This window comes from Semicossyphus pulcher, unplaced genomic scaffold, assembly GCF_022749685.1.
Source record: "Semicossyphus pulcher isolate SPU_LCO1_2020_fin unplaced genomic scaffold, fSemPul1.0.p SCAF_14, whole genome shotgun sequence".
Lineage (NCBI taxonomy): Eukaryota > Metazoa > Chordata > Actinopteri > Labriformes > Labridae > Semicossyphus > Semicossyphus pulcher.
This window is the reverse complement of record NW_027211648.1, coordinates 8,935,993-8,963,722: the sequence shown is the minus strand read 5'-3', so window position 1 is coordinate 8,963,722 and position 27,730 is coordinate 8,935,993. Positions and strand designations below refer to the sequence as shown.

At 44.9% G+C, this 27,730-nt stretch overlaps 1 protein-coding gene across 2 annotated transcripts; it reads right to left on the bottom strand.

Annotated features, from left to right (window-relative positions):
• Positions 1–1,303: 1,303 nt before the first annotated feature.
• On the bottom strand, positions 1,304–27,730 carry ppp2r3a (protein phosphatase 2, regulatory subunit B'', alpha). 2 transcript variants are annotated; one of them, XM_069661982.1, is made up of 12 exons: positions 24,787–27,730; positions 9,173–9,460; positions 8,820–8,923; positions 8,611–8,713; positions 8,446–8,520; positions 6,581–6,824; positions 6,049–6,097; positions 5,856–5,945; positions 5,591–5,766; positions 5,362–5,480; positions 4,133–4,239; positions 1,304–4,033 (listed from the first exon to the last, which is right to left on the bottom strand). In XM_069661982.1, exons 1-12 carry the CDS (start codon positions 27,535–27,537, stop codon positions 3,937–3,939), a joined length of 4,203 nt encoding a protein of 1,400 aa, XP_069518083.1. In that variant the 5' UTR covers positions 27,538–27,730; the 3' UTR covers positions 1,304–3,936. The 2 variants fall into 2 exon arrangements, with proteins under 2 accessions (XP_069518083.1, XP_069518084.1); XM_069661983.1 differs by lacking the exon at positions 24,787–27,730 and adding an exon at positions 11,587–11,718.

Below are 27,730 nucleotides of genomic sequence, written 5' to 3'. Positions count from 1 at the left end.
AAGGCTTCTTCAGTTCTAAACTGACTGGTGGACGGAGCTGGAAGAGGAAGTGAAACGTCTTCAAGAACTTCAACCAAGTCCAGTTGTCTTTTGGATTAAGCTTAGAACTATTGGATGGATTGTCATTACAGTTGCTAAAGATGGAGCCCTGAGGTTGAACCATAATGGCTTTCCTGAACTCCTTTCTTTTTCCTCAATTTCTGCTTCATGGATTGGCACAAACATTGTCCAAATTTGGAGAGAACAAAGATGACAAAGAGAGAAAGAATGAGGATGATTGTACAAGTGAGGAGGGCTGTGTTGCCAGTTGGTACCACTTGACTCCTGCTGAGTCTGGAAACCCACCAACAATAGTCACTGGTAGTGTGAGAGGTATGCAACGGCAATGAGTCGGAGTAATAGCGTTGAGACCAAGGCAACATTGCTGACACTCTGGATGACAAAAGCAATTAGAGAGAGGAGTAGAGGTCGTCTTCTTTTCGTAGGATATACGTACAGAGCATCTCATTAGCTAACTGTAACTGAAACTGGGGTGAATACGTGTTCCTCTTGGGGGTACCAGAGGGGGTCCATTTGGAAAGCTACACTTTTTAATTGAATCAAATGAGCTCTGATGTCGAGAAGGCAGGGTAAAATCAAGTGATTCTCAGTCCACTTGTTATCATCGGCAGCAGTTAGCTTGGGAATCTCCTGTAGGTGTCCTGCCAAAAGTACAATCAACAACGTGTCACACTCACCAGAGACTTCCTGTTTTGACCGTGTTTGTCATGACAACAATGACGCCAGCCGTCACTGCTGCAGTGATTCAGTACAGAGCTGCTTGCGTCATGTATGCCAGTCACAGTCCAAGCCTTGTGGGTCTGAGAGGCCTTAATGAACTGAGCTGGCATCGGATCATTTCCTACACTCCAGGAGAAAACAAACTCTTAAAACCTCGGTTACCCTGAAGTGTCCCTGTGTTCAGCTAAATTAGTAAGTGGTTTAAAGAGCAGCAGAAATGTGTGCGTTGTTTTAGTTATAAGTTTGCTATTAGCACCCATTTTACACACAAATAGTCAAAGGTCAAAGGTAAGAAGAAGGTCAGAACACCAGACAGAACACTCAGCAGCTCAAAAGACTGTAAATTACACTCAACTGAGCACCGGTGCAGACACACACACACACACTCAGAACACAGCGTGTGTACACAAGGAGGGAACGATGACGAACGTGTGTGTGTGACAGACAGATGTTTGTGTGTCTAGACTAGAGGGTTATAAGGAAGGTGTGTGTGAGTAATTGTAAAGAATCTTCCAAGGAAAAATATTATTGAATATTTTTATTTGAGCTTTTAAACTTCAGACAAAAGCAACAAATAACAGAGGAGAGGGCAAAGAAAATAAGGAAAGAAAGAAATGAAAAGAAAGAAAAGAGGGAACGAAAGAAACAAAAAGGGATGACTGAAATAAAACCATGCCGATAAAATAACCATCAGGATTTGCTCTGATCTCGACCTTCTCAGGTCTCCTCCGCAAAGAGGAAGTAGATCAAAGTAAAAGTCTCTTCTTGAAGTCTCATGATAGAGATGTAATTTCAAAGTAAAAGTCTCTTTTTTAAGTCTCACGATAGAGATTTAGTTTCAACGTCAGAGTCTGCCCTCTACTTGTGACGGTAGAGATGTAATTTTCAAAGTAAAAGTCTTTTATCTACTTCTCACAGTAGAGATGAAATTTCAAAGTAAAAGTCTTGCATGGCTTCTCTCCTTGCCTGATGCTGCATTTGTGACCATCAGGAAACTTTACGTAGATCCAGAAAGCTCTCTCTGGAGACGTCCCGTCGCCTTCAACAGTTCTTCTTTAAACACTGTCAGGTTGAGCGAGTCTCCTTGAGAGTCCGTAAGTGTGTGTGTGACCACAGCAGAGAAGTTTCTGAAGTCCTTATACGAGATGAACCTCATATAATTGTGATTGTCGGATCAGTCCTCCAGAGGATCCTCTTCTTCTGCTGATGAAATCCACAAACACATCGAACATAATTTACCCCCCATCCCGAGCCACACAGTGGCACAGCAATACAAAGCATGAAAATACATCAGTTATTATTACTGTTCTTATAATAATAATAATAGAGTTTTAAACACAGTCAGGCACATTTACAATGGCTATAGAGCAGAGGGTGGAAACCCAAGGTCGTTAAAACCTTACAGTGTCCACTAGCTTTCCCTTTCAATAGAAACTATAGTGTGTGTGTGTGTGTGTGTGTGTGTAAGTGTGTGCGTGTACAGTAAGCGCCAGTAAAAGGAGGTATTTGAAGCCATCGAGGATAAGAGCCGTCCCATTCCTAATTCAAGAGTTACACAAGCGCACACACACACGCGCTGACCCCGGGAACACATCCCCATGGCAACAGCTAGGACATATAAACAGCGTGAAACTGAGAGCTACACATCACACGCTCCTAAACACACCCCTCTATCAGTGATTTATAAGCAAACACACGCTTCTAGCTATTACAGTACGGGCAGTGTACACACACTTGCACCTGTCCCTGTGAGTGCGGCACAGTAAATCATGGAGTCAAAGGGTCAGTTCACCCAAATTAAAAGGCTAAATCTCACTTATTGTGAGATTTATGCATGGATTTTTTTCGTCCAGGATTTTAGATTTATGTTCCCTGAGATTTCTGCCTCCATTTAAATGCAATAAAAATGTTGCTGCACAAAGTCTGGAAAAATAACTTTAATAAAACTTCAATTAAAAATGTTTGAGGCAAAAATCTGAAGCCAAACGGAAACTATCTGCAGGCTAGATACCAGGAGAAGGTGTGTTTCCTTATAACTTAGGTGAACTGACCATATAAAGTATGTATTGTGTGTGTTAGAGGGAGATCAAAACTATCATAAACAAACAGTAAATGAGATTTATATGCAGCAAAACTACATTTTTTTGGCATAAATAACAAAATAAAACAGAAGAAATGTAAAACCAGGTTCTGTACAAATACGAGGATGTGAGAAAACACACAGTGGGATGTCACAGGATTCGTTGCCGTTCTTCTTTGCGTCTATTGCGTCATTACAAATGTAACGTGTGGAAATGTGCGACCAACTCTACCAGAGAGTTTGAAGAGAATGGCTGGTACATTTGAGTCCATGTTACAGAGACTGTTTTTTACACATATGATTGAAGAAGGAGTCCAGAGGTGGAGCGCCGATCCCGCTGCACTAATAATAGAGCAGCTCAGGCTTCTTGGAAATGTTGGCCTGACACGCTGCACCGTGCAGTAGCACAGGCTGGCCACAGAGGGGTGCTGTTACAATCGTCCAAACTGTGACATGATTCCTCCCTGGTGGAGGTTTAACTACTTCCTTTACAGGGAACACAGTGACGAGCTGCACAGGCAGCCGGTTTCCGATGGCAGTGTGCGTCTGTGTGTGTCAGAAGTGAGCAGCTGATTGTTTGGCGGCTGTGGCAGTGGCTCAAACTATAATATTCTGTTTCTGTCTCCTTTTTTTACTCCATCTCAGAGTCTATTTGTGTTAGTGGCTACTTGTCTCTTTACATTTAGCACAGTGAAAATTGAAAACAAAGGTGATTGTCTTCTGGCAGGATTGTCAGTAAAGAATTTACAACACATTTTACATTATTTAACATGTTTTTCTTGATTCCTTTCCTCACACACTTCTCCCCTTTGTTGACTTTTTGTTCTCCTGGATAGAGCGACGAGCTGGAGGCAGTGACACTGTTTTCTGTTTGAATACAGATTTGTTATTGCACCAGACAGAGGACGGTTCTGGTTTCCGGTCACACACACACACAAAAGAGGAGGCACCAGAGTCTTTTGAAAAACAGATGCCAGAATCTCTCTCTGTCTGTACATCCATGTAGTTTTTTAAGCGTCCATCCAAATGGAACTTTAATCCTGTGTGTCTCCTGGAGAGAGGACGGCGCAGGGGGTTTACGCTGTCAGGTCTGATATGACCAGCTTGTCCATTTTATTCCCAATCTCTCCGGGGACTTGAAGTTCCTCAGATTCATAGTCGTCATCAAATGACCTGCAAACACACATCGAAGAAGTTATTAGCTGCTGCATAGACCTTATATTTTTTTCCTTGATAATGAAGCCGGTGATCATGTGAGTGTGTGCGTCGTACCCCTCATGTAGCTGTTCGTTTGCAGTCTCCTCCGCCACCAGTATCTCGTACTCCTCTGAGGCATATTTGTCCCAATCAGACGGCTCTGGACCTTCACTATCAATGTCCTGCAACAACACATGCACACGAGACATCGGTATGTTACAGGTAATGACAACACACGCAAAAGTAAGAGGTTTCACACATTTGTTAAAAATAAAACTAGGCAAACAAGGGAAGTAGCTTCAATACTATCCATGCATGGTGGAGTCATGCTGGGTCTCGCTCTAAATAACATAAAAAAAGAGTACGGTCTAGACCTCCTCTTGCTGTAAAGTGTCTTTAGATAACTTTGGTTATGATTTGGCGCTATACTAATAACTTTTGATTGATTGATTGATTACTATACAAACGCATGGGACATGGAAGTGTGGAGGATGTATCAGAACGGGAGCCAACGCAAGAAATGTATTATTCTAAAATAAATCATATACTTGTGCAAAACTTTTTAAACTTTTAATGTTTGTCTTTAAAGCTCTTAATGGCCTTGCTCCATCTTATTTATCTGAGCTTTTAACCATTCATGAGCCTGGTAGAGCTTTGAGGTCGTCTAACCAACTTCTGTTGGAAGTGCCCAGGTCAAAATACAAACAATGGGGTGACCAAGCCTTTTCTGTTGCTGCTCCCAGGCTCTGGAATAAGCTCCTTGCTGAAATGCGTCTTATTTCTGACCTAGGCCTCTTCAAATCTAGACTGAAAACCTATTTATTTAGGATGGCTTTTAATACCCAGTAGTGTGGTGACACTAACTACTGTTATTTTTATTTTATTTTATTGTATTTTATTGCTTTTATTGTTTTTATTGTGTTTTTTATTGTTTTTATTTATTCCTTTTTATTTACTAGATGTATTGTAAAACACTTTGGTCCACCGAAAGGGTTGTTGTAAAGGGCTGTATAAATAAAGAACATTTACATTTACATATTTACAGTCCAGACAATGTATTATTTTGAACGTATGATTGAACGGGCATGCATAAACAATCCTTTTGACTTGTGTGAGCACTTTGGTTTTATAATAAACAAATCTATAACCAGTCAGCTGTAGGAAAATGTCATTATAGCTCCATAACTCAACTGAGCGCTGCTTCAAACTTTACTAACAGTAATCACTAATCCCCCCTTTTCGCTTCAGATTGACAGCTCCTCCAGTATAGCTGAATATTACGTCTAAGAGAAGAAGATTCCCACCTTTTGCACAGCAAACGGGTCTCTCTGTTCATGGTCCAGGTATTTCTCCAGGTTGAAGAAGGTGTCAAAGAATATGTGGGCCATCCTGCAGCGCTTCAAATCACCAAGAGTTATCTTACCTGGAGAAAATACGCAAACACACATGTGTGAAGTTCAGACACCAAAGTGAGAAGGACGACGGTCATTATTATAAAAAGGGAGAAAAGCACCAGTCTGTACTTGCTCTCACCTTGGCTCTCAGGTTTGACCAGGTCGAGCATCTGGCAGAGCAGATCCTGGAAGGGCAACGGTTCGATGCCCATCCTCTCCATCCTCTCGCACTGTTCCTCGTAGAAATACTCCAGCTCAAACATGGACAGGACGCCATCGCCGTCTGTGTCCATGCAGCGGAACCAGTACTCTATACTGAAAAGGGAGAAATAACAAATGATTAGATACATACAGGAAGAAAAAATGCTCCAACAGCTGCTCAGTCCGAAGCGAGTGAACGTTACCTGGTGTGATTTTTCTTGTCTTCTTCCGAGATGAGGAACCAGACGAACTCGGCGTAGCTCATCCTGCCTTCTCTCTGCACGGCGTTACCCCTGGAAACAACAGAGACGTGAAGAGTTTCGCATTCAATGCCGCCATTATGATGAAGAAAATCAGCTCCCCTGTGTGTGTGTTTCTGTGTGTGTTTCCACTTACCGAGTGACGGCCCCTGAAAACAATCTTTCAATGATTCTGTTTGAGGACGCTGTCGCAGGAGAGAAGCAGAAACAATAAGCAAATGTGATTCGGTTGAAAGACACAGAAACAAACGAGCACTGTTGTACGCATACAGTACAGTCACTTGCGTAAGTATTGAGTCAGCAAATGTAATATTGGTTGTAAATGTAATTCATTTCCCATCATATGGCATTGAAGTGTTGAGCCCAGAACAAACAGCTGTTGTTTTTGCACAAGCTCGCGGTGGCCCCGAAGACATCAGAAGTCTGCTTCTGATTCTTTACTTGGCGTCTAATCCGTATTAAAACAAAGAGACAAAGAACTTATCACATTTTCCTCAACATCATTGTCGTATCTTTCTCATAAATGTTATGTTTTTGATTTAGAAATAATATTCGTTTCGCCTTGAGGCAAGTATTCTCCTGATTTTCCTAGAATAACCCCCTGGGTCTGGTGTGGACGTATTTCCAGTAGAGGAAAACAAACCCTCTGCCCTTTGAGTTGCTCTTACCGTGGTCGTTGTATCTGCCCAGGTCTTTGGGGTCAATGTAGAGGTCGTGGTCGGTGTCCAGCTCCCAGAACTTGCAGTAGATGACGTAGAAGTGCTCGTAAGAGAAGTAGTCGGTGATCTGGTTGATGTCGTCCTCCTCCTCCAGCAGGGCCAGCGTCTGCAGGAAGTTGCTCCTGCGCAGCTCCATCATGGTGATGCGACCCGTCCACGAGCGGTTCACCACGTAGAATATCCGTTGGATCACCTGGGATAAGAAGGCAGCCAAATATTATTGATAAGCACGACTGAATCCACGTTACATAGCAAACCATGATGTGCAGGGATGCGCCAAGCCACCTTCAGAGGACACTGGGCTTGTAAGCATTTGTGCATTAAAGAGACAGGAGCTAAACGGCGTGTTTCAGAGAGAGGCGGAACGAGGGGCTGCAAAGACGGCCAGAAAAAGACAAATAAAGTTTGTTTATGAATGTAAACTATGAAAAGCTACTCTAGTAGAATCCATCTATAAAACTATAGAGCTGGAAATGATCATTATAGGTACTCTTTAAACCCATTCATTCAGTGATATCTACTAACAATTAAATGGAAACGAGGGGGTCCAGGCTGCCTGTCCCTGAAACACAACACCGCGGCTCAGTACAGAGCGGATTAGCACCCATTTCCTGGTACATGGACCTCCCAGTGCTCCTAATGTCTCATACAGTAGCGGGTCAGCTGGTCTAAAGTGAAGGAAGTGTCTTAATAAGGGCATGCGGAGGGTCGGGGCCCTCTGCTGCAGCGGGCTGCAGGGGGCATCAGTGTTTCCGTGATGTCACCGCACACTGACGCACCGAAGCGCGGACCTCTCTGTGTCTCTGCACTTCTACTCAGAAAATCCTCGATTTCTGAAGCACGTGTCGCAGCTGTCCTGATCCACACACACCGCCTGCTGCTAATGTTACTGTAATGTGCACAGGAGCTGTTCGGCTGACAGAGTAGGAGGAAATAATTTAGGGAAGGTCACTGGAACATATTATCATTATGAATATCTGATTTTTAATCGCTTTGTTGTGGTAAACTTTGATTTAATACGTTTTGACCTTTATTGTGTGTACTCATGAAACGCAGTATTTCATGTGTGACGACTAGGACAACATTTATAATGTGTAACACTGTCTGATTCTTAGCTTAGGCTGCTGATTGCTCTTCTCCCACTGTTTATTTATACTGGGATAATATCCAAGAAGCTGTGGCTCCGTTACAGCTTGAGACTTGTCTCGAAGATTTTCATGTAAATAAATGTCTGTTAAGTCTCTATCTATCGCCAAGTGAGGTAACACAATGGCGAGCCTATGGCCCACTGATGAAAGCCTTTGCATTTGCAGTATTACGGACTGGGTGTCTGTAGCGACTTGTGGCGAAATCACAAGCGGCGCCCAGTTAGTGACGCGTTTTCCATCACCCAGTAGTGGTTGGTCTGCCAGAGAGGGTAGGCGGAGCTACGCGGCTGCTTTTCCACTCTCTGCAAGTGTTGCGAGTAAACAGTAATCTACTATGGCTGAACAAACAAAGAAAAGATGGATGACTACAGATACAACTTCAAAAATAAGTGAAAATCCAAAGAAAAAGAAACAAACTCGACGCAAAAGAATCTAAAAAAGAAAAGCGACCGTCAGCGAGGAAAATCAAGAGTTACAACCGGAGCCAACCGTGGACGTCACACATGCGACACTGTCTCGATATCTGGGAAGTGTGCTCCCGCAATTACCGTTTATCGCCACAGGTGTCGCCAAAGAGAACGAAACTGAGTTTACTTTGAGAGAAAATACACAATTATTAGTATAAACCTAAAGAGGACAGCTGAGGACACTTTTCATGCCACTTACCGTTGTGATGTAGCGGGAATGAAATTCAGGTGCATCCTTCAGAAATGTGAGGCCTGGGTGAGTATCCACGATGTCCTGAACAAGAAGGAACATAATAAAGCACATCATTGAGAGACGTTTCGGGTAAAGTACTCATAAAGATTGTGTTGATGTTTATAAATGTACCTGCAGAAGAGGAATGAAGTCCTCCTGCTCCAGATAACCACAGCTGGGTTTGGCTAAGAGGGAAATAAACCTTGATGAATCATCGTGGCAGCTGTGCAACAACCTGCAGGGGAGAAGAAGGAGACGAGAAAGGACAGGAGAGGTTTAAGGGGACTTTTAATTTAGAGTTATTGTAAGTGCTTCTTAGATGAACATGAGGTTCGTCTTACTTCCTCCAGGTTGCAACGAAGGAGTGAACAGAGACGAAGCCCGTCCTCTCGCCACCTGCTGAGTAGAACATGGGGGCCTTCCAGTAAAGTGGACACCCGCATGCCTGAAGGAAACACAAGTGACACGGTCATTACCTTACCCTGAAAAACAACCACGTGCAGCCCGTCACAGTGTTTGTTTCCTCAAATCTCTGATGAAACTGCTGAGAAAGGAGGGGCGGAATAGAAACAGTAAAGTACCAACAACAGTGTGAGCAATCATTTCTGGAGAAATTATGTTTATGGAAATAGTTCTGGGAATAAAGCAGCGCGTCTCATGATGCAGATTTTTTGAACAGTGTTAATGCGCTGACCTTTGCAATCTTGCCCATTTCATAAATGTCCGCCTTCTCCTCCTCGAACTCGGTGAAGGCCGCCTCGACGGCAGTGATGGCGGCATCGTGGTTGGCGCCCGGGCCCATGGAAGGGAGCCCACGGGGGTAGTAGAACCTGGGAATGTTGATGGCAGGGGGAGGAGGGGTGACTATCACCGGAGCCGGGGGAGGGCTGGGTGAGCGCGGGGCGGGGGGGACGGGTGTGACTGTGGGCAGAGCGGGGGCTGGTGGTGGTGTGCCGGGTTTCTTCTCTGGTTTGGACTGGACCTGGAAAGAGAGGAGGGGGGGTCGTGAGTGGGAAGCAGGGTTCATATTTAATTCTTTTAATCTATAATAAGTTAAATTAAAAAAAAATCAGGTTGTTTCTTTAAGATCTTAAAAGAAAGAAAACTCATGTTTCATTTTACATTGAAAAAGGATATGAGCAATTCTTTAAATATGAACTGAAAGCACGTCATGATTCTGACCTGACCAGAAATGTATTAATAACCTTCATTTAAACGACATGTTCCTTTTTTTTCCCCCCAGAACTTTAGACATGATGCAGCTTGATTTGATGATTAATGACCGACATAAAAGATGTAACTTCCAGTGAGTCATGAAAGTCCGATCAAACCCTGAGAGAATAGTTTTAGAACCGTTTACTTAGTCAGTCAGGCAATTACAGAGAAGTACTCAGGATTTATTTAAAAAGAAGGAAAGAAAAAGACTCTTTTGGGCTTAATTTAGACTAAACTCTGAAACCTTTAATATATACATAAACGTTAAAGTGTTTTCCATCAGCCAGCAGTGGTTGGTCTGCCAGAGAGGGTAGGCGGAGCTAAGCGGCTGCTTCTCCGCTCTCTGCAAGCGTTGCGAATTAACAGTAATCTACTATGGCTGAACAAACAAAGAAAAGTTTGATGACTACAGATACAACTTCAACAATAAGTGAAAATCCAAAGAAAAAGAAACAAATTGGACGCTCAGACGAAGGCAAACAGTCTAAAAAGGAAAGTCAGCGAGGAAAATCAAGAGTTACAACCGTGACAAAGGGAGCCAGCAGTGGACCCCTGCAATTACCACTTATCGCCATAAGGTGCCGCTAAAGAGAAGGAAACTGAGATCTTCGAGATTACCACTTTAAATATGAACAAATTGCTACATGATTTTCACCTGAGGACAAATGTATAAATGCGTAGGATTATTTAAACTGCGTTTAGGTTTTTAAGGACGGTAACTAAGAAAAGAAGTTAAGTACTTTCCACAGAACTTTAGACAAGACGCAGCTTGATTTTATGATGATTAATCACCATAATAAACTTTCAGTGAGTCATTAAAATATGTTCAAACAATGAGAGAATAGTTTAACAATCAGTTACTAAGTCAGTCAGGCAATTACAGAGAAGTCAGCACTTAAGCTCAAGCTGGCACAAGAATATTTCAGCCTTAATTTAGACTCTTCTCTGGAGGCTTAACTAATAAATATATACACGGTAACAGGCCTATTGTATTCATGATGGTTTATCCAGAAATTCTGTGCACATAAATAATTGACATGAGTGCCACACAAACAATTGTTCAACAACATGAATTACAAAACAGGGCCTTCTGGGAAGTCTGCAGGAAAGCAAAACAGCATCATCTGAGCTGGAATTGAAAGAACTGGTTGAAATGAATTTATTTAGTGTTACACAGTATTTTCCAAGTTTTGTTTAAAGTAATGAAATGTCAAGAAAGAAGAAAATAAAGTTCAGCGAGTTCAAGTCGGCCATCTCTACTTGAGATTCAAGAAGAGTCCCTTCATGTAACTGAGACAAAACATGCATCTGTTCACGAAGGAGCTCCGAGCATGTTTGTTTTGCTCCAAAAAATACCCAATTATTCAACTCACATTATGAATTTTACATATTATAAATAAAAACCAGATTTATTAAAGACTGCCTGAAACCAAACTAGCCCGTATGTTTGAGCAGGAGCTCCCTGGTGTTTTCGGTGTGTGTGTGTGCGTGTGTGTTTTCACGAGGGCCTCCATACTGTGTGCACCGAGCAGGACAGCTGTAGGGGTCCTCCTCCCTCCTCCCTCCTCTCTCTCCTTCACAGAGTTCATTCTATCACTCTATTCCTGCACCTCCCGCCCTATTAATAACCTGCTGGTATCTGCCTCAGAATAGCTCGTTGTCCCCGGCATGTCACTCTGTGTGTGTGTGAGAGCAACAAGGCCAATGCAATGGGATGTTTGCGTGTGTGTAAAATATGAACATCGGCGGATGCTGAAGTGTGTAAAAGAGAGAAAAATGATTATAAACTAAAGTGTAGTTAGGATGAAAGGATATTTTGTGCGTCTTATTTCTGAGTTTGCACTTCACGGCCGATCTTTGCGCCCTCTCCATCCTGCTTTTGCACCGACTGACCTGCTGCTGCTGGAAGGACTTGAGTCTCTTCTTGAAGCGCGAGGGGAGCACAAAGTCACACCCCCTGGCCAGGAAAGCCAGCTCCCCCCTCAGATCAGGGTCCCGGCGTAACGACGTCTCCTTGATCATCATGGTGGGGGCCGAGACGCGCAACCCCCCACCGGAGACGGCCACCGGTGCGGCTACTGACACGGCGGCTGCAGACGGACCAGCTTTTCCCCCGAAAAACCAAACAAACCGCTGGAAGGAGATCTCGTGGACTGTCGAGAAGAAGTCCACTTAACAGCTCAGATATCCAGTGATAAAATAAAACACCTCAGGAAAGCATGTGTGTGATTTCAGGCATCACATTCAACTATTCTCTCCTCCAGGCTGCACTCGAATGAACAAACTCCCAAAGCAGTAATCCAGCAGGGTGTCAGTCCAAAGAGATGTTCCTCGAGACTCTCGTGCCACTGTGCAGGCCAGGAGATACAACCATGGTACTGGGCTGCTTGAGGGCCGATCGCTGCCCCAGACACGAGCTTCTCCCTGGGATAGAAACCCTGTGGCGTCCCCCTGTAGGCTCTGGATGTATGTTTTTGGTTCAGACTCTCTGGTGCCTACCGCTCCAAGCTGGGCTCTGACAGACTGCACTGAGAAACATGAGCCATGCCGGGCTCTGGCAACACACACACACAGCTAAGCGGCTGTCCTGAGCCTCAGGGGGTGGGTGGGTGTGATGGGTGGGAAGGCGGTGGGGAGGGGGGTTCAGCCATGTTGCATATCTGTGTGTAGTGTTTTGCACGAGCTCAGCCCTCCTCAGTCCCAGCCTTTGACTAAAGTTAGGCAGAGGGAAGTTACACGTCAGTCTGATTAAAGTCACTTTCCTGCAGACAGGAAGTCGATGCCGCGGCTTCAGCGTGAGCGGAAAGGACACGTAAGCCGAAATATTTCCATCGAGGTAAATCGGGATGCAGCTATGAATCAGAGGGCGAAGCACCTGTTGTTATATCTGTTGACATACAGTCATTCCACTGGACATGATGGAAGCAGTCTTAAAGCGGTATAGACGCTATAATCTTTAAAAATCCATCAGTGTAAGATCATACACTCCTAATTAAGATGAGCATATCTGCTAATAGCTCATCAGTGACTATTAATAGATGTTTATAGTGTATAAAATGTCAATACAATGTCTCCAAACTTTGCCAGCTCAGACTGGTTCCCCTTCAGTGCCGAGCAACACCAATCTGAGCCTGAGAGAAGAGGGGATCCCTCAGGACATGTATTTTTAACTTGTCCATCTTAAATCCCTCCAACTCTTAAGATACTACGGTAAACGTCTGCCTTAAACACACACTCTGTTGTTGCTCTCGGTGCTGGCAGCCGGCCGTAAAAGAAAAGGAAACCTTTCATTCCTCTGAATCTGCTGGGCGCCGTAAACGCAGATTCCTCTGCGGTTGTGTTTCAGAGGAGCACAGCTGGAGAGGCTAGTGCCCTCTAGTGCTCAGCTGGGCTACAGGAGCAGAGTTCTTAAACAGAGGGGGATATTTAAGAGGAGCTTTTCTTGTATGTTTCTCGGCCCCTGTTCTTGCTGCTTTTTTTCTATCTCTGCATCACTGACAGCATAATCTGTGAGTAACACATGAGTAACTAAGGATAAGTAAGAGATGAGAAATCAGCCTCCCTGGAACTGTAGTAAGTCCAGCGTGTCTGTATGTGTGTGTGACTTTCCACAAGAATAAGTGAGTCACCTTGTGTTTTCGGGTAACTCCTCTCAGCTCCCTGTACGCCCTACTGAATTCTCTGGAACAACTTGACTCTGAACTAAAGCCAAGGTCGCATACCGATCCAGCACACACACACACACTCACTCACACATTGTCTTCTTTGTGGTTACTTCTCACCTCCGTGCTGCTGAGGGAAACATTATACAATCTCTATCTCGTGTCTATCACCAAACTCGCACCAGCGTTTCGTGTCACGTCAACTCCCTCGCCCCTCCTTTCTCTCTCTCTCTTTGCTCAGTCTCATCACTGAAACTTAGTTCCCACCACTTCCTACGCATTACTTCATCAACTGCAGCGATGCACTTGTGATATCATAAATCTCTGCATAAAGAGATGAGTGTGTCTATGTGTGTGTGTGTGTGTAATGGGAGCCAGAACAGATGCCATCAGGCAGCTGTGTGCTCTTTTCCTGCCTGACTGACAGTCGGTGTAACTCAGCCCGCTCAAAAAGCCTCAGCTCGGTCCTAAAACCAGCCTCCGAATCTTCAGAGCGAAACTTCACTCCGCCTTTTAAAATATCTGTCACCTAAGCTGGCACAACAGCAAGATGAATAAAGCACCAAATAAACCAAAGTGGTGAGGACTGTGAGGATGGCGTGGAGGCCAGCCCCCCCCAGAGATTGTGAGGTGTTTCACTATGAGGGACAGTAGCTGCAGTCTGCTCAGGTGACATGAAGGCAGCTTGTGGGACAAACTGTTCCCAATGGGAGGGACACATGAGGTCAGCAGAGAGTCCATTTGTTAGCCGCCCAACTGCATTATGACTAATCAAAAGCGTTCTTTGTTTACCTAAAGTGATTTTCATGTAAGTAAATGTCTGTTCCATCAGCCAGCAGTGGTTGGTCTGCCAGAGAGGGTAGGCGGAGCTAAGCGGCTGCTTTTCCGGTCTCTGCGAGCGTTGCGAGTAAACAGTAATCTACTATGGCTGAACAAACAAAGAAAAGATCGATGACTACAGATACAACTTCAAAAGTAAGTGAAAATCCAAAGAAAAAGAAACAAATTCGACGCAAAACAGGGACAAGAGGAAAGCAACCGTCAGCGAGGAAAATCAAGAGTTACAACCGGAGCCAACCGTGGACGTCACACATGCGACACTGTCTGGATATCTGGGAAGTGTGCTCCCGCAATTACCGTTAATCAACACAGGTGTCGCCAATGAGAACGAAACTGAGATCTTCGAGATTACAACTTTAATATGCTATGAGAAATACTAAAATAATAAGAAGCTTATATTGCATATGGAAGAAATAACAGTCTAAAATTGTGAGGTGCAACAGTATGTAATAATTATTCGAGTGTGGACCAATCCTAGAATTGGAGATGCCTCCAAAACAGCTTAAAATGCGGCACACGCGAGAAAACCAATCAATTAAATCCAATACCATAATTAGCTGCCCCCAAATACCAACCTGTTTCTTCTTCTTCTCCAAAACAAAAAGCTCTAATAAACCCACTCTTGTTTCATATCCAGTACCAAAAGGCAGACACAAACAGATGGAGACTATTTCATGGATTGCAGCACCCTGTCATTTTTAAATTTGTTTCTTGTTTTATGTCTTGTTTAGATTGTCAAACTGTGTTGGATGTTTCGTCTCTCGACTCCGAAACTAGTTTACACTTGGGTATCAATAAAATAACCTGAACCTGAACCTGACTATCCGTTTGTGTCTGCTTTCTGGAACACAGTGAAGCATTTAGATTCTAAAAGCCAGGAGCTGGTGGAGACCAAAATGGAGCAAGAAGCGGACGAAGAATATTTGACAGGCTTTCATCAGGTGGTTTCAAACAAGACTCCGAATAAATCTGTGTGCTGGATGTGTAAATAGGTAACATGATCGGCGGATAAACTTTATAGGAAAATATTGTGTTGACAGCTAGCTCTGCTGCCCCCAAGTGGCCACATGTTTGACTACAAATCATTTTGAAAATTAATACATTAAAAGGCTGCATAATAGCACCTACTGTACAGACAGATTAAGCATTACATTATATTCTATGTTGGGAATTTAGACAGCTAGATTTAAACCTGCTATCCCTTACAAATTGATTTATAGGTCTTTAAATACAAGTACTAATGCTTAATCAGAGCGAAATGTAAATACTGTTACCTGGTTCCAATTTTAAATATTAGGGGACCCTTGATTGGACCCAAAGCATGTAATATAATAATGTAGCATGGATAATTCTTATCATTTTATAATTTATGAACTTCTGAGAATTACTCGATTTGTTTAAGATGCTCGGTTAGGAAAAGACGGTAGGAAAACGGTGAGAGGAATGTGGAAGCGAGGGCAGAAAGGCTGGTGGAAGTTTAAAGTCATGGAAGGGGTGGGGGTGCGGTAACAGGTGTGTGGAAGTGTGTGTTATGTCTGAAAGTGCTTCCCTCCACCCACCCCACAGTCCTAATCCAACCCCACTACAGGAACAGGTGAGTCAGCAGCTTTCACGGCATTGATCAAACAGGTGCATGATGGGAAGAGCGGATCAGTTGTCCACCGACAACTGTCGCTTTCGTCCAACTGCTACACACACACACTGAGCGCGCACACACGCTCTCCTCTACAGGGTTTAATTAGCACAAACGCATTGATACACGCGTCTAATTTGTCAGGCGTGGCACGAGTGCGACGGGGTGTGAGTGTGTGCCTCGATGGATTCGGCTAACAGGAACTGCTTCTTCCAGGCTTTCAGGGAAGTCAAATAGTGTGAACATAACAACTTCCTAAACACACACACACACACACACACACACCTGTTCTGCACAAGCGGCTGGCTGCTGTGTGTAAAATTGTCCGTGTAAATATAGAAAACGATTTCATGTTTATTTCTGCTTCAGGCTCTGGGCAGACTTCACACACATGCATGGACGCACATGTGGCAGTAGAGACACACATGGGGCACAATACAGTGGGATAATAGAGTTGTAATCAGGTTATTTATTGGGCTGACCCTTTGAATTCACTACTTCTTGAAATAATACTTTTTTTTTTTTTTACACATTTTTATTTTAATTTCCAGATTTAAAATCTATTATTATTATATTTAAAATGAGAAATGTTCATGTTGCTGCTAAACTAATGTTATTTATAATGCTTAATACAGTGAAACCAACTAGGAAGTAGGACGTTTAAACTTGAACCTGATATTATAGACTCTGTGAACACACACACACACACACACACACACACTTTAGTCCGAGCTTGCCAAATGCCATCTCCATGGCGATAACCCTTTCCCTGGATTGAGTGGCGGGTGGAATGCTCCCAGGGCATCGCCGCTCTGTTCTTTATTCGCGTCTCACTTCCTCTCAAGGAGTACACACACACACACACATGCACATTAGCACTCGCGCACAAAGTTGCCTTGGGAACATCCTCCCTATAAAGTAGCAAGAATGAACTGAGCTGAAGTGACGCCTGTGTGTTAGATGAAGTGAATCAGTGCCACGGTCTGCCTCACATCCGAATCAGAGGAGGACAACATGGGAGCAGTTAAAGACACAGCTGCTGTCGCTGTCTGAGAGGAAGCAGCGGCTGCGCTGACATTAAAAACGTGGTTATCTGGTGATGTTCTTATTTAATTACAGCAGGATACTCTGCAACCACCAGTTGATTCGAGGTGAACATCGGAGTTGATTCGAGGTTAACGAGCAGAGAACTGCAGCTGTTTACATCCACCAGTCATTCTCCAATGCCCTTGTTAGAGCATTATCTGTAGTTATCTATCTATGCTAGATGCTCCAACATTCTTAATTCCTGTTGATGCATTTTACTCCTTATATTTCTTTTCCTTAAATGTATCGCTGTGTCTACTTCCTGTGGGGACTTCAAGACCCCCTCCAGTGAAATCAGGTGTTTAACCTTGTAAACATCTCCATGTGGTGTTCTTCATGTGCTACAAGACATATCAGGGACAACATAAGCAGTCATCTCCATGGCTACATACCAAGGACAGGCTGAACAACATGTTTTCAGATTCGCAGGTTTGAGACGTCACAAACCTAAGGAGCCAATCCCGTTAATGCACGGGGTGACGCTATGCATATCATTATGTGTAACCTATGGCAACCACTTGCACGAGCCAGGTGTTACCGTCATCGTAACTTTGCAAACTCACTACTGACTACTAACGTTAACGTTACTACTACTAATTACTACATTTCAAGCTAGCTAAGTTTCAACAAGTTGCCACTAAACGATGGCAGAGACTTTTTTTGTTTTTGCGACGAGGGGGCGGTTGAAAATGTGCATAGTGGGCGGGGACTATGGAGATTCATGAATTTTTAATGAGGGAGAAGGAGGAGATGCCTTAGGAGGATTTTTACAAGGTAATCAAACATATTTAGCAGACAAAATTTTTTATTTCACGCAGAGCATTTTATATGTCTTAAATGACGACTGCAGCCACAGGCAGTAGCCGTTAGCATAGCATCGACCTAGCAAGACTGAAAACACGAGGAGACACGGCTAGCTTGTCCATCACCTACACGCACTGCTCACCTCGTTTGTCACCATCCATACTAATAATAGGTGTAAAAATGCCTTTAACACATAACGTTGTATCAAGTATAGTGTACATAACATTTTTGTTGTTTAACAAACCTAAACAATACTGACATACCTGCCACAGTCTGACTGATAAGAACGGCCTAATGTGTCTCTTTACTGCCTATTTCCAGGAGGATTGCACAGCTGCATCCTCCTGAAAAACAGCCCTGTGTATCCCCTCCCTCAGCAGGAGCAGCCTGTCAACAAGTAATCTTTAATAACAACAAACTCCTTCATTGGCTTGGCTTTTTTATATTTATACACACGGCTAAACGGCAAGGTTTACATTACCCTCCCAGGGCTATCTTAGGATTTAGAGTAAGTGAGCTAATGCTACATCAGCACTAGTGACGGGGGCCTCAGCCTCGGAGCTGCAGTCAGGGAGCTGTGAGAGACTTCACCCAGCCAGAAGCCAGGAGTAGATTAGCTTCTGTTTCGTCTCTTTTTCAGAGAGATTAAGCATTGACAGTAATGTGAGGCGGGAGAAATGTGCTGGCAATAAGCGGTACTGATTACCCATTTCATTGCCGCCCTGTGATGTTGATTTAAAATCTTAGTAGGAGTAAGATAGCCCTGAGGACGGTGCATAATGCATGAGAGGAGCACACAAGTTAAAAAGTATGTTGCATGAGTCGTGATGCCAACTTACAGACTCTGAAGATGCATGACAAATGCATGTTAACATGATGTGTTTGGTGCATGTAAATAAACTACCTCTAACACAAGTTCAGGTCTCTATATTTATCACCCTTTCCTTTTAACAGTCATTTCATCATGATGCCAGAATTAAGGCAGATTGTGTGATTGATTCAACACAGGAGAATGTTTTTCCGTTACATTATTTAAAGGCTAAAAGCTTAAGGAATTGGGGTGACAACCTCACACGAGCAATACAAGTGATTCTGATATAGACCCTGAAACACTGTTAGTGCACAGATCGTCCTGTAGGGGGAGCTTTAGATCCTCTCCATATAAAAGAAAACTGAGATGCAGTTGGCCTCCGATCAGACTCGGCTCCCTATGGTACAGTAAAGGCTGACAGACGCTAGAGGGAAGCAGCTCTCTGCTTGTTATTGTGTCCAAACTGTTTAACACTCGAGCCCCACAGGTGAGCCTGGGTCTCACAGAGGATGTTTGAGCCTTTGATCCTCGCGGCTTCAGCTCCCACATCTCACCTAATTCAAGGCCAGAAGTCCTGAAATCACCTTGGCTGACAGAGCTATGATGAAAACCATATGAATATAGAGGGAACCAAAGCTTTAAATATAATTTATATACAAAATAACGAAAGAAAAAACAGGCTAGTGCCACTCTCATAAAAAATATGTGCATTAAAGTGCCTCAGCTAAGAAAACATCGTCCTAAAAGGCCAACATTACACGCAGCTTTTATTCCAGTCTCTACTTCTTGCGCTAAAATGTTGGATAAAGTCCAGGCAAGTTTTTGGGAGGAAACCCCCGACCCAGTTTGGGTGGAGCTGTATAAACGGTGCGTTCAAAGGACGAGGGAGGGTGGGGTTAAACAGGGAGACTGTAGGGAGAACGGTGGGGGGAGGAGAGGGGCCGGTGACACCCAAGCTTATACTGAGGCATGATGTTCTGGAACATTGGCAAAGCCCTTCACATGGAAACAAACACAAACAAAGACACATACACACCCACATTAACACCGACAGTACTTTGATATAAACCTAAAACACACCCAGTCTCTATTTGATCTCCTCCGGTGCCGTGATTCTGTGAAGGGAGATCGGCCAATCGGATCGCACGACTGATATTCTGGGTTCGGGGAGTCCCAGCAGCGACCTCCTGCTTCTAAACATGTTGTGGTGGTTATCATGGTGATGCAGGGGGAGGCCCAAACAGTTACGCAGCAGTGCCTCCCACTGAGCTACAAACTTTTCAGATGATAAAGTCAAGCTGTGTGTGCATATGTGTGTGTGTGTGTGTGTGCATAAAAGCATCTGTGCAAGTGTATACTCCATCAGAGCACAGTGCAGCAGTTGGATGCTATCCCAGCCTGGGAGTGGTGACTCATGATGTCACTTGCTTAAAAGTGCGGTGTGTGTGTGTGTGTGTGTGTGTGTGTGTGTGTGTGTGTGTGTGTGTGTGTGTGTGTGTGTGTGTGAATATCTCCCAACCAAATGTGTAAAGTTACTTGTCAGAGTGTGAGTGTGTGTGTGTGTGTGTGTGTTTGTGCGGATCAAAGGGCATGGTGCTGAATATTCCATTGTCCGCGCTCACCTTGGAGGGTGTTGGAAAAGTCCTCTCACACATAGCAACGCAGGCCCCTGTCTGGGAGCGCATTGTGCGCGTCAGTGTGTGTGTCAGTGTGTGTATAAATGAACGCATTCATCTGTGTGTTTGTGCACCTTGGTTGAAGCAGGCTTCTTTCCCTGCTTGGCTGAGATTCCTGCTGTGACCTTATTTCCTGTGGAAGCAGCCGAGGAATGATGTCATCTTCAGCGACCCAGAGTCAACAACTGTACGCAGCGGGAACCCCCCCTCCCCGACCTCACTCCCTCCCCCTCCCCTCGCACCATGACTCTCTTTCTCCTCTGTTCTTTCTCTAAGCTTGTTCCTCTTCTTCTTTAACTTCTTATGAATTCCTCTTTTTTCTAAGTGAACTTGTCAGATAACAAAAAAAGTCTTTCCCCTTTCTGTCCCGCACAGACATTCATTCATTACGCTTTCCTGTGTTCTTGTTATTTCCTTTCCATCTCCAGGATTTTATTAAGTGCTCCTTCTTCCTTTTTTTAAGGCCGCTTGTGCAAAAAGGAGGAAGTTAACATCTAAAAAGATCAACGGATTCTTTCCTCAGCTGGACGAAGAACATGGGCAGGAAAAGTCAAAAAGAGGACCCTTCGTTCACTACCATACATTACAAAGCAAAACTGTAAATCCTTAAAGGAGCAGTTCTCCTTCCCTGGAAGAAGCCACTGTCAGTCAAAGCTGGTGTTCTCTGTCATCGATAGAAGCAATAATATGTGAAATTGGCGCCATAGCTGTGGAGAAAGTTGCACAAACAGCTCGTGGTTTCTCCCATTCTACATTCCTACAACACCCAGCGTGCATTGCGCCCCTCCCTCTGAAAGGAGCGGCCCAGCGAGAGACGCTGGAGTGAAATACTACCGCTTTCGCTGCAGGTAATGGCTCAGAGCGGTACAGAATCCAAAATACAACGAGAACATGCCGGTGGATCCTCTTTAAAAATCTTCAGGTCTGCAGTCTACATTTCAAACCTGACAATTTTGAACGAGACATGACATCGGAGGCGGGCGTCATAGATTGAGGAAGTGTAGTTTTAGCGAGCTCCCTGGCCTCCGCCAGATGATCCGTTTTACGTAGTCTGGCGGAGGTTTTCCAGGGCCCATTGGAGAAGCGGATAGCGTCCTCCAAAGGCACAGAGCAGAATTGCATTTTTTCCCTACCATAATGGCATTAGCTCTCCATAATAACATGATAGGACTGAGGTTGAAAATCGGCGAACTGGCCCTTTAAATGAACAAGTTAGGACAAGAAAATGTTCGACCTGTGATGACTTGTCAGTTATAGTGATTTGCTAATTTTGATGAGGCTCAACAGGACTTAATAAAGCACTACAGCATCATGCTAATGCTTCAAAACGTGGCTACAGACATATTACCAGATACAACCCCAAACAAACCCCTGATGTCCCAATATTGGTCCGGACCCAATTTCCTGGGGGGAACCCTCCAGCGCACATTAACACTGGCCTTAACCGACCGACACTATTCCAGCCCAGCAACACATCCAAAGCAGTTGGCAATAACACTCAAAGGAGCAGTGGGTTAATTAAGCCATCAGTGTCGGCTCTGCCAGGAGTGTACGACTGTAAATCATGTCGGCTGAACTAAAACAACCCCACTGGAACAAAAACATACAGGTCAGATTTAGGTGCTTGGAAATGTACTCTCAAATATCTCCTCTTATATTTCCCAAAAAGAGAGGTGAAGAGAAAGACAGCCCAACTGAAGGCCGTTGACCTGAAGTACCACTCGCGGATTTAGCCGACTCTCGCAGCATCACTCCGAGCTCGACTGCATGACTTGTCTCTGATTTATATCAGCTGGCTTGCTTGTCTCCATGGAGATTAATGGGTCTGCTCTGACAGGTGCAGAAAGCCCTGTATTAGTCTGTCAGCAGCAGAATCAACAATAAACATGTGCACGCACACACACACATGAGGATGCTACTGCCTGAGGCCGGTGTCATCCCGGGGGGCTTAGCAGAGCTTCCCATCAAAGCCACAGCAGTGCCAAGAGAAACACAGATACAAATCTCCTAAGGTGGAGTGTGTGAGCAGTCGTGTACGAGACTGCAAGGGCATTTTCTCGCTTGTGTGTGAGGGGGCTTGTCTTGTTTATGGTTTGATTGGCAGTTTAATGTGCGACCGAGGCAGGAGGCGGGGTTGGCAGTTAGGAATATTAGCATAATTTCCCGGGTGCCAGAGTCGGGATTGGGTGTCAGGGAGCTATTCCCAAACTCAGCTGTGACCCACAGTAGCACTGGGTCAACTTACACACGGGCCAACAAACACGCACACACACACACACACACACACACATAGCCTTTAGGGAAACACACAAGCACAAAACGGGATTCATATGAAAACAACTTAGCATATAAACATGCATGAACACATCTGTAAACGCACAGACACACACGCACGCACTGCTGTTTGGACATGCATGGATGCACGCAACAAACAAACATGGGTGCAGTCACACACACACACACACACACACACACACGCAGGTCCATTTACACTGTGGCGACAGTGAGTCTGTTAGCGAGATGCCATAGTACGGAGGGGTGGACAGATTTAGGTCTCCCTCACACCTATGTCTGCCAGGGGTGGAGGGGCTTGGCGGGTAACGATACCGTTAACACTCCGTGTGCCAACGGATGCCCCCCACATCCTACTCCACCCCACTTTGCCCCGCCCTCCCAAACCCCCCCTCCCGCTGTGCTCCAATCAGCACCTCTTATTGGGTTGCTCTGCCCGCCACACAGCAACAACAGTTATTCAACGCTCCCAAAATAACACAGCAGCCAATCAGACGGCAGGAACAGAAGCGGTGGTCAACATGGACTGACGACTTGACTGCAGGTGAAAGAAGGACAACAAGAGGGAAAAACAAAAAGGGACACGTGTGCAGAAACGAAGGAAAAAGTTAGGAGAGAGAATAAAATATGCAAATGTGGCATGAGAGTACACAAAATGTGGAGGCAGAGGAGCGGAGACACAAAAACAGAGCGGAGATAGGAGACGGAGAGGACGGAGGAGGAATAAGATCGCGTAATGATGTGTTCAGGCTCTGGATGTTCTGCCCTGACTGTGGCAGCTACCATGGTAACCTCATAAATAGGTGCCCTACATATCAGCAGGGCATAAGGTTACACAGCTCGGTAAATAAACACACTCACACAAACAGCAGCAGGAGGCCGGGTTGTGGAGACGGAGGGATGATGGGAGAGCAAAGAAAGAGGAGGAGGAGGAGAGGGAAAACTGTAATGTTTTGATTCTCTGCGTGGGTGTTAATGTGTGCTTGTCTGTCATACATAATTACCTAAATCTACAATGTGCTGCTGAACACCCACATCAGAGACAGGCTGAAGTAGCCCTCTTATGTGTCTGTCTGTACCTTAAGAACACCACATACACACACACACATCCCTCCATAGCACAACCCTATATTACCTCTAAATATTCTCCAGGGTAGATTGCACACACACACAGACTCCCATATACACAATTACAGTTCCAAACAAAAGTTAAAACCAGGAAAAATCAACAAAGAGCCACTCCTTACACAATGAGCAGTTCTGTTCCTTCCTCCGAGTCTTTTTATTCTAATCCAGATAAGGAAACTGTATCAGCCTGTTCATCACATTTAATGAACACTATTCATCACGGCCCATCAATTACAGCAGCATCAACCCCGTTGTGTCACAGCGATTAAAATTCTCGCCTGGGTGTTTTATCTGACATGTAATGAAAGAAATAAAGGCTTTCTTCCCAGTCGTCTATTCTCAATCTCAACTACTTCTGACAATCACTCACGGTTTCTTTGTTCCTGTATGTCTGTCAGTCAGTTAATCTCAGAGTGCCCATGTATTTGCTTCAATGGTAACAGTTATGATAACACAGGGTCAATCAACATCTGACATACATTTCGAACATCTTCAGCTTCAGCTGACATGACTTCAATTAAAGCAAATACCCTCTACAATCACAAGATGGAAAAAGCGATCCACCTCTGCTAACCACTCCAACTATTATATCGGTCTATCCAAACTAGAGATAGACCGATATGTTTTTTTCAGGGCCGATACCGATACCGATTATTAGTAGTCAAGGAGGCCGATAACCGATATTTGAAGCCGATATTCATTTGCAATAAAAGTGAAAATATTGGTGTCAAAATTTTGAATAATACAAACTCCAACACTTAACTTTGTTTAAATGCCTTTAAGCATATGCATCAGAGCCAAAATAACCCAGTTTTAAATAGATCTCTTATCGGCCATCGGATTAAAAAAAAACAAATAAATAAAAAAAAGGCCGATGCCGATATGCGTACAAATGACGTATATCGGCGCCGATAATCGGCCCGGCCGATAATCGGTCTATCCCTACTCCAAAAACAAGAAGTTACAATGTCTTCTACAAAGCCAGAGAAAGTTGGATGATTGGATAGTACACTGGTTTTTGGAGAATGAAAATTATGTCCGAGATGTGCTGACATTGCATGATTTCTGTCCTTGAAATTCCCAGTCCAGTATTTGCAATGAAAGTTCTGTAATAAGTGATCACTGTCAGAAGTTTGGATTTCAAGGTGTGATTTCACTTACCCTGATCACCTCTGGAGTCTGCTGGATGAGGAGGGTGGAACCAACGTCTCTCTCGGTAATAGGATCCCCGACAACAATGACAGCATCTCTCGCAACTACCACACTTGGGTTGGCAACAGGGGCTGGTGCGTCAGGTGCCGCCACAGGTGTAGGTTCAGCTGGATGTGTGGAGGAATGCAAGCTCACAGGTGCAGGGATGGATTTTGGATGAGTGGCACCTGTAGAGGCTTCTGTAATATTATCCGAAGCGTCAGTTGTGGGCTCAGGTATTGGCGTAGGTAGAGGTTTTGGGGCAGCATCAGATGTAGGTTTAGGTACAGGTTCAGATGTAGCACTACACACATCCTCACAAACTGCAGTGATAGGTGTCAGTGCAGGTGAAACTGCAGGTGGATTCGCCAGAGACTGCTTTGGTGGTATAGCTGGGACTGCAAGTGTGTGCAAGGAAGAAACAGTGGGAGCTGCTGGTGGGTTTGTGTTCTCCAGAGGGGTGTCGGGCCTGCCGGTGGTGGCTAATGTATCCTGCAGGAGCCTCATCACCTCCCGTTCCTTCCCACTGTTCCTCTCTGCACTCCCTGTGCTCCCTGCCCCAGAATCCACCAGCTCCTGGGCAAAGCTCTCAATGCTCTCCAGGATCCTCATCAGCAGTGCCCCATCCTCCTCCTCTCCCACCACACCTTCACTGTTCTCTCCCTGGGGAGGAGCAATAATTTGGGGAGTCCTGGAGCTAGGGCCATTCATGGTAAGGTGGCTGTCTGGCTTCTGAACTTGGAACTGATCAATTTTGGGATGAGTTTGAGCCTCACGAGAAATGATTCCCTGGCCTATATCTCTCTTCCTGGTTTTAGCTGGTAGTGGAGGCTCAGTTTTTCTGGGGTGGCTCATACTCTGAGACAGATTCTCCAAGTCCATCAGCAGCTTGTCAATGTCATCATTCCTGTGTGAGACAGCTTTTGGTGCTGAGATTGTTAATGAGGGAGTGGAAGGCCAAGTGGGGCTGTAGCCAGAGCTGGCCGGCAAAGTATTTAAAGAATTTTGGAGTGTGTGTGGATGGGATAGGTTCATGTGTTGACCCAATGTTATCCCGTTTGTGTTTACCCCTCTGGTTGGAGTGTTTGTCAGTTGTGAGATCTGTTCTGGCGACTCTGCTTCCTCCTCTTCAATGTAAAGAGCCTCCATGGGCGACGCCGGAGGAGTCTGGGAGTATGGTGGGGTTGGCGAGGTACGAAGAGGGGAAGAAGGGTGTGTTGGAGAGATGCTGGATGGAGAGCATGTGACCGATGGGATAGAGAGTGTATGTTGTGTGATAGAAGACGGATGTGAATGTTGTAGTCCATTGGTAAGTGGACTGGCTCTGGATGGGGAGCTTTGGACTTGTTTGTTTTGGATGGAGTCTGATTTCAAAGACGATGAGGAGGATAATGAAACAGAGGAGGAAGTAAAAGCTGTAGATTGAGGAACAGTCTTTGGGCTTGGAGGTGAATGCACCACATCCTCGTAGCGAGGAGGTTGCTCATTGCCAAATATTGGAGAGTACGGTCCTTGCTGGATAGAGTGTAGAGTGTTGACGAGCTCAGCCAGGTCGCTGTGCCCGGTTCCAGGTGAACTCTGCCCTCCCTGTCCACCGCCCCCTAAACTTCCAATTCCCTCCAGCTCCAGAGGTAGTCTCTTCAAATAGGAGCTGAGTCTGGTCATCACAGCCCGATATACACTGTCAGGACTGTCTCCTCCATCCTCTGGCCCTCCACCAGCTTTGCGTTTGATGCACTGCTTGATGATGTCAGTGCATTTCTTTAGGTCTTCAGAACATTTAAGCAGGATGTCAAGGCAGGCACGGATGTCCTCCCCACCCGCTCCCCCAGTGCCCGCCTCTGCTCGTGTCTTCTCCAGCAGACGGGCAATCAAGTTCTCCTCCCCGAGGGCATTGCGGTACAGGGAGGCCACCGTATTTAGACTTTGATCCAAAGACCCAATACTCGATAGGCTGCTTGTTGACCCACCACCCATTTTGGTGATGGTTGACAAAGTGCTTGTGCTGCTCTTTATCTTTGTCTCCTCCAGACTTGCCACTTTCCCTGGGACAAATGGTGGCAAGTTCTCATCATTAGAAGTAGATGTGCCATTTGCCATGCCATTAGTCATTCCATTTGTGGTGATATTGGAGCTGAAGTGGCCGTAGATGATCTCCAGGTCAGTGGATCGACGGCTAAAAGAGTCGGGACGGACCTTGCGACCTTTCCGCAGGGTGACGTGGCTGGAGGAGGAGAGGCGGAGCTTGTCAAAAGAAAACTCTTTAAGTTTACCACTGGCAAGGTTGATAGCCTCTTCCGTAATGTCCTTTAGACTGCCAGAAGAGCTCAAGTTCCCTGTTGATCCACAAGTGACCTTTTTACCACGCCATGTGGGACTATCCTCCCCTATAGACAAATTGCCACTGCTGCCTGCTCTCTCCAGACCACCATTATAACTAGCATCCATGGTAACAGTAATTTTCCCATGATTAGGAAGTAGCTGAGTAATCATGTTATGAGAGTGCATGGGTATGCTGTTTGGGTCAGGGTAAATAGAGTCAGGTGCAACAAGCAGCTCAGAGCAGGTGCCGCGGTGTGCGACAGTACAGTCCAGTCCCTGGGACAGCGCCCCACATGGCCCGGAGCAGTAGTGCACGGCATGAGAGTGAGTGCGCCGGTCCACAACCACACTGTTGTAGCAGCTTACGCTGCTCACCACTACACGATAGGCTGCTGCCATTGTGACCAATGTCCTTCAGGTCATAGAAACATGAAAGTAATATCAAAATGTAAAAAAACAAAACAATTATAGCTTTACTTCTAGCTTAGCAAATATAGCTTAAACAAAAACAACGTATGGATTCTTATGTTTCGTTGAAGTCAAGAGAGAAAAACAGTTAAATCCAAATACTGAATCATCAGGATGTCTTTCA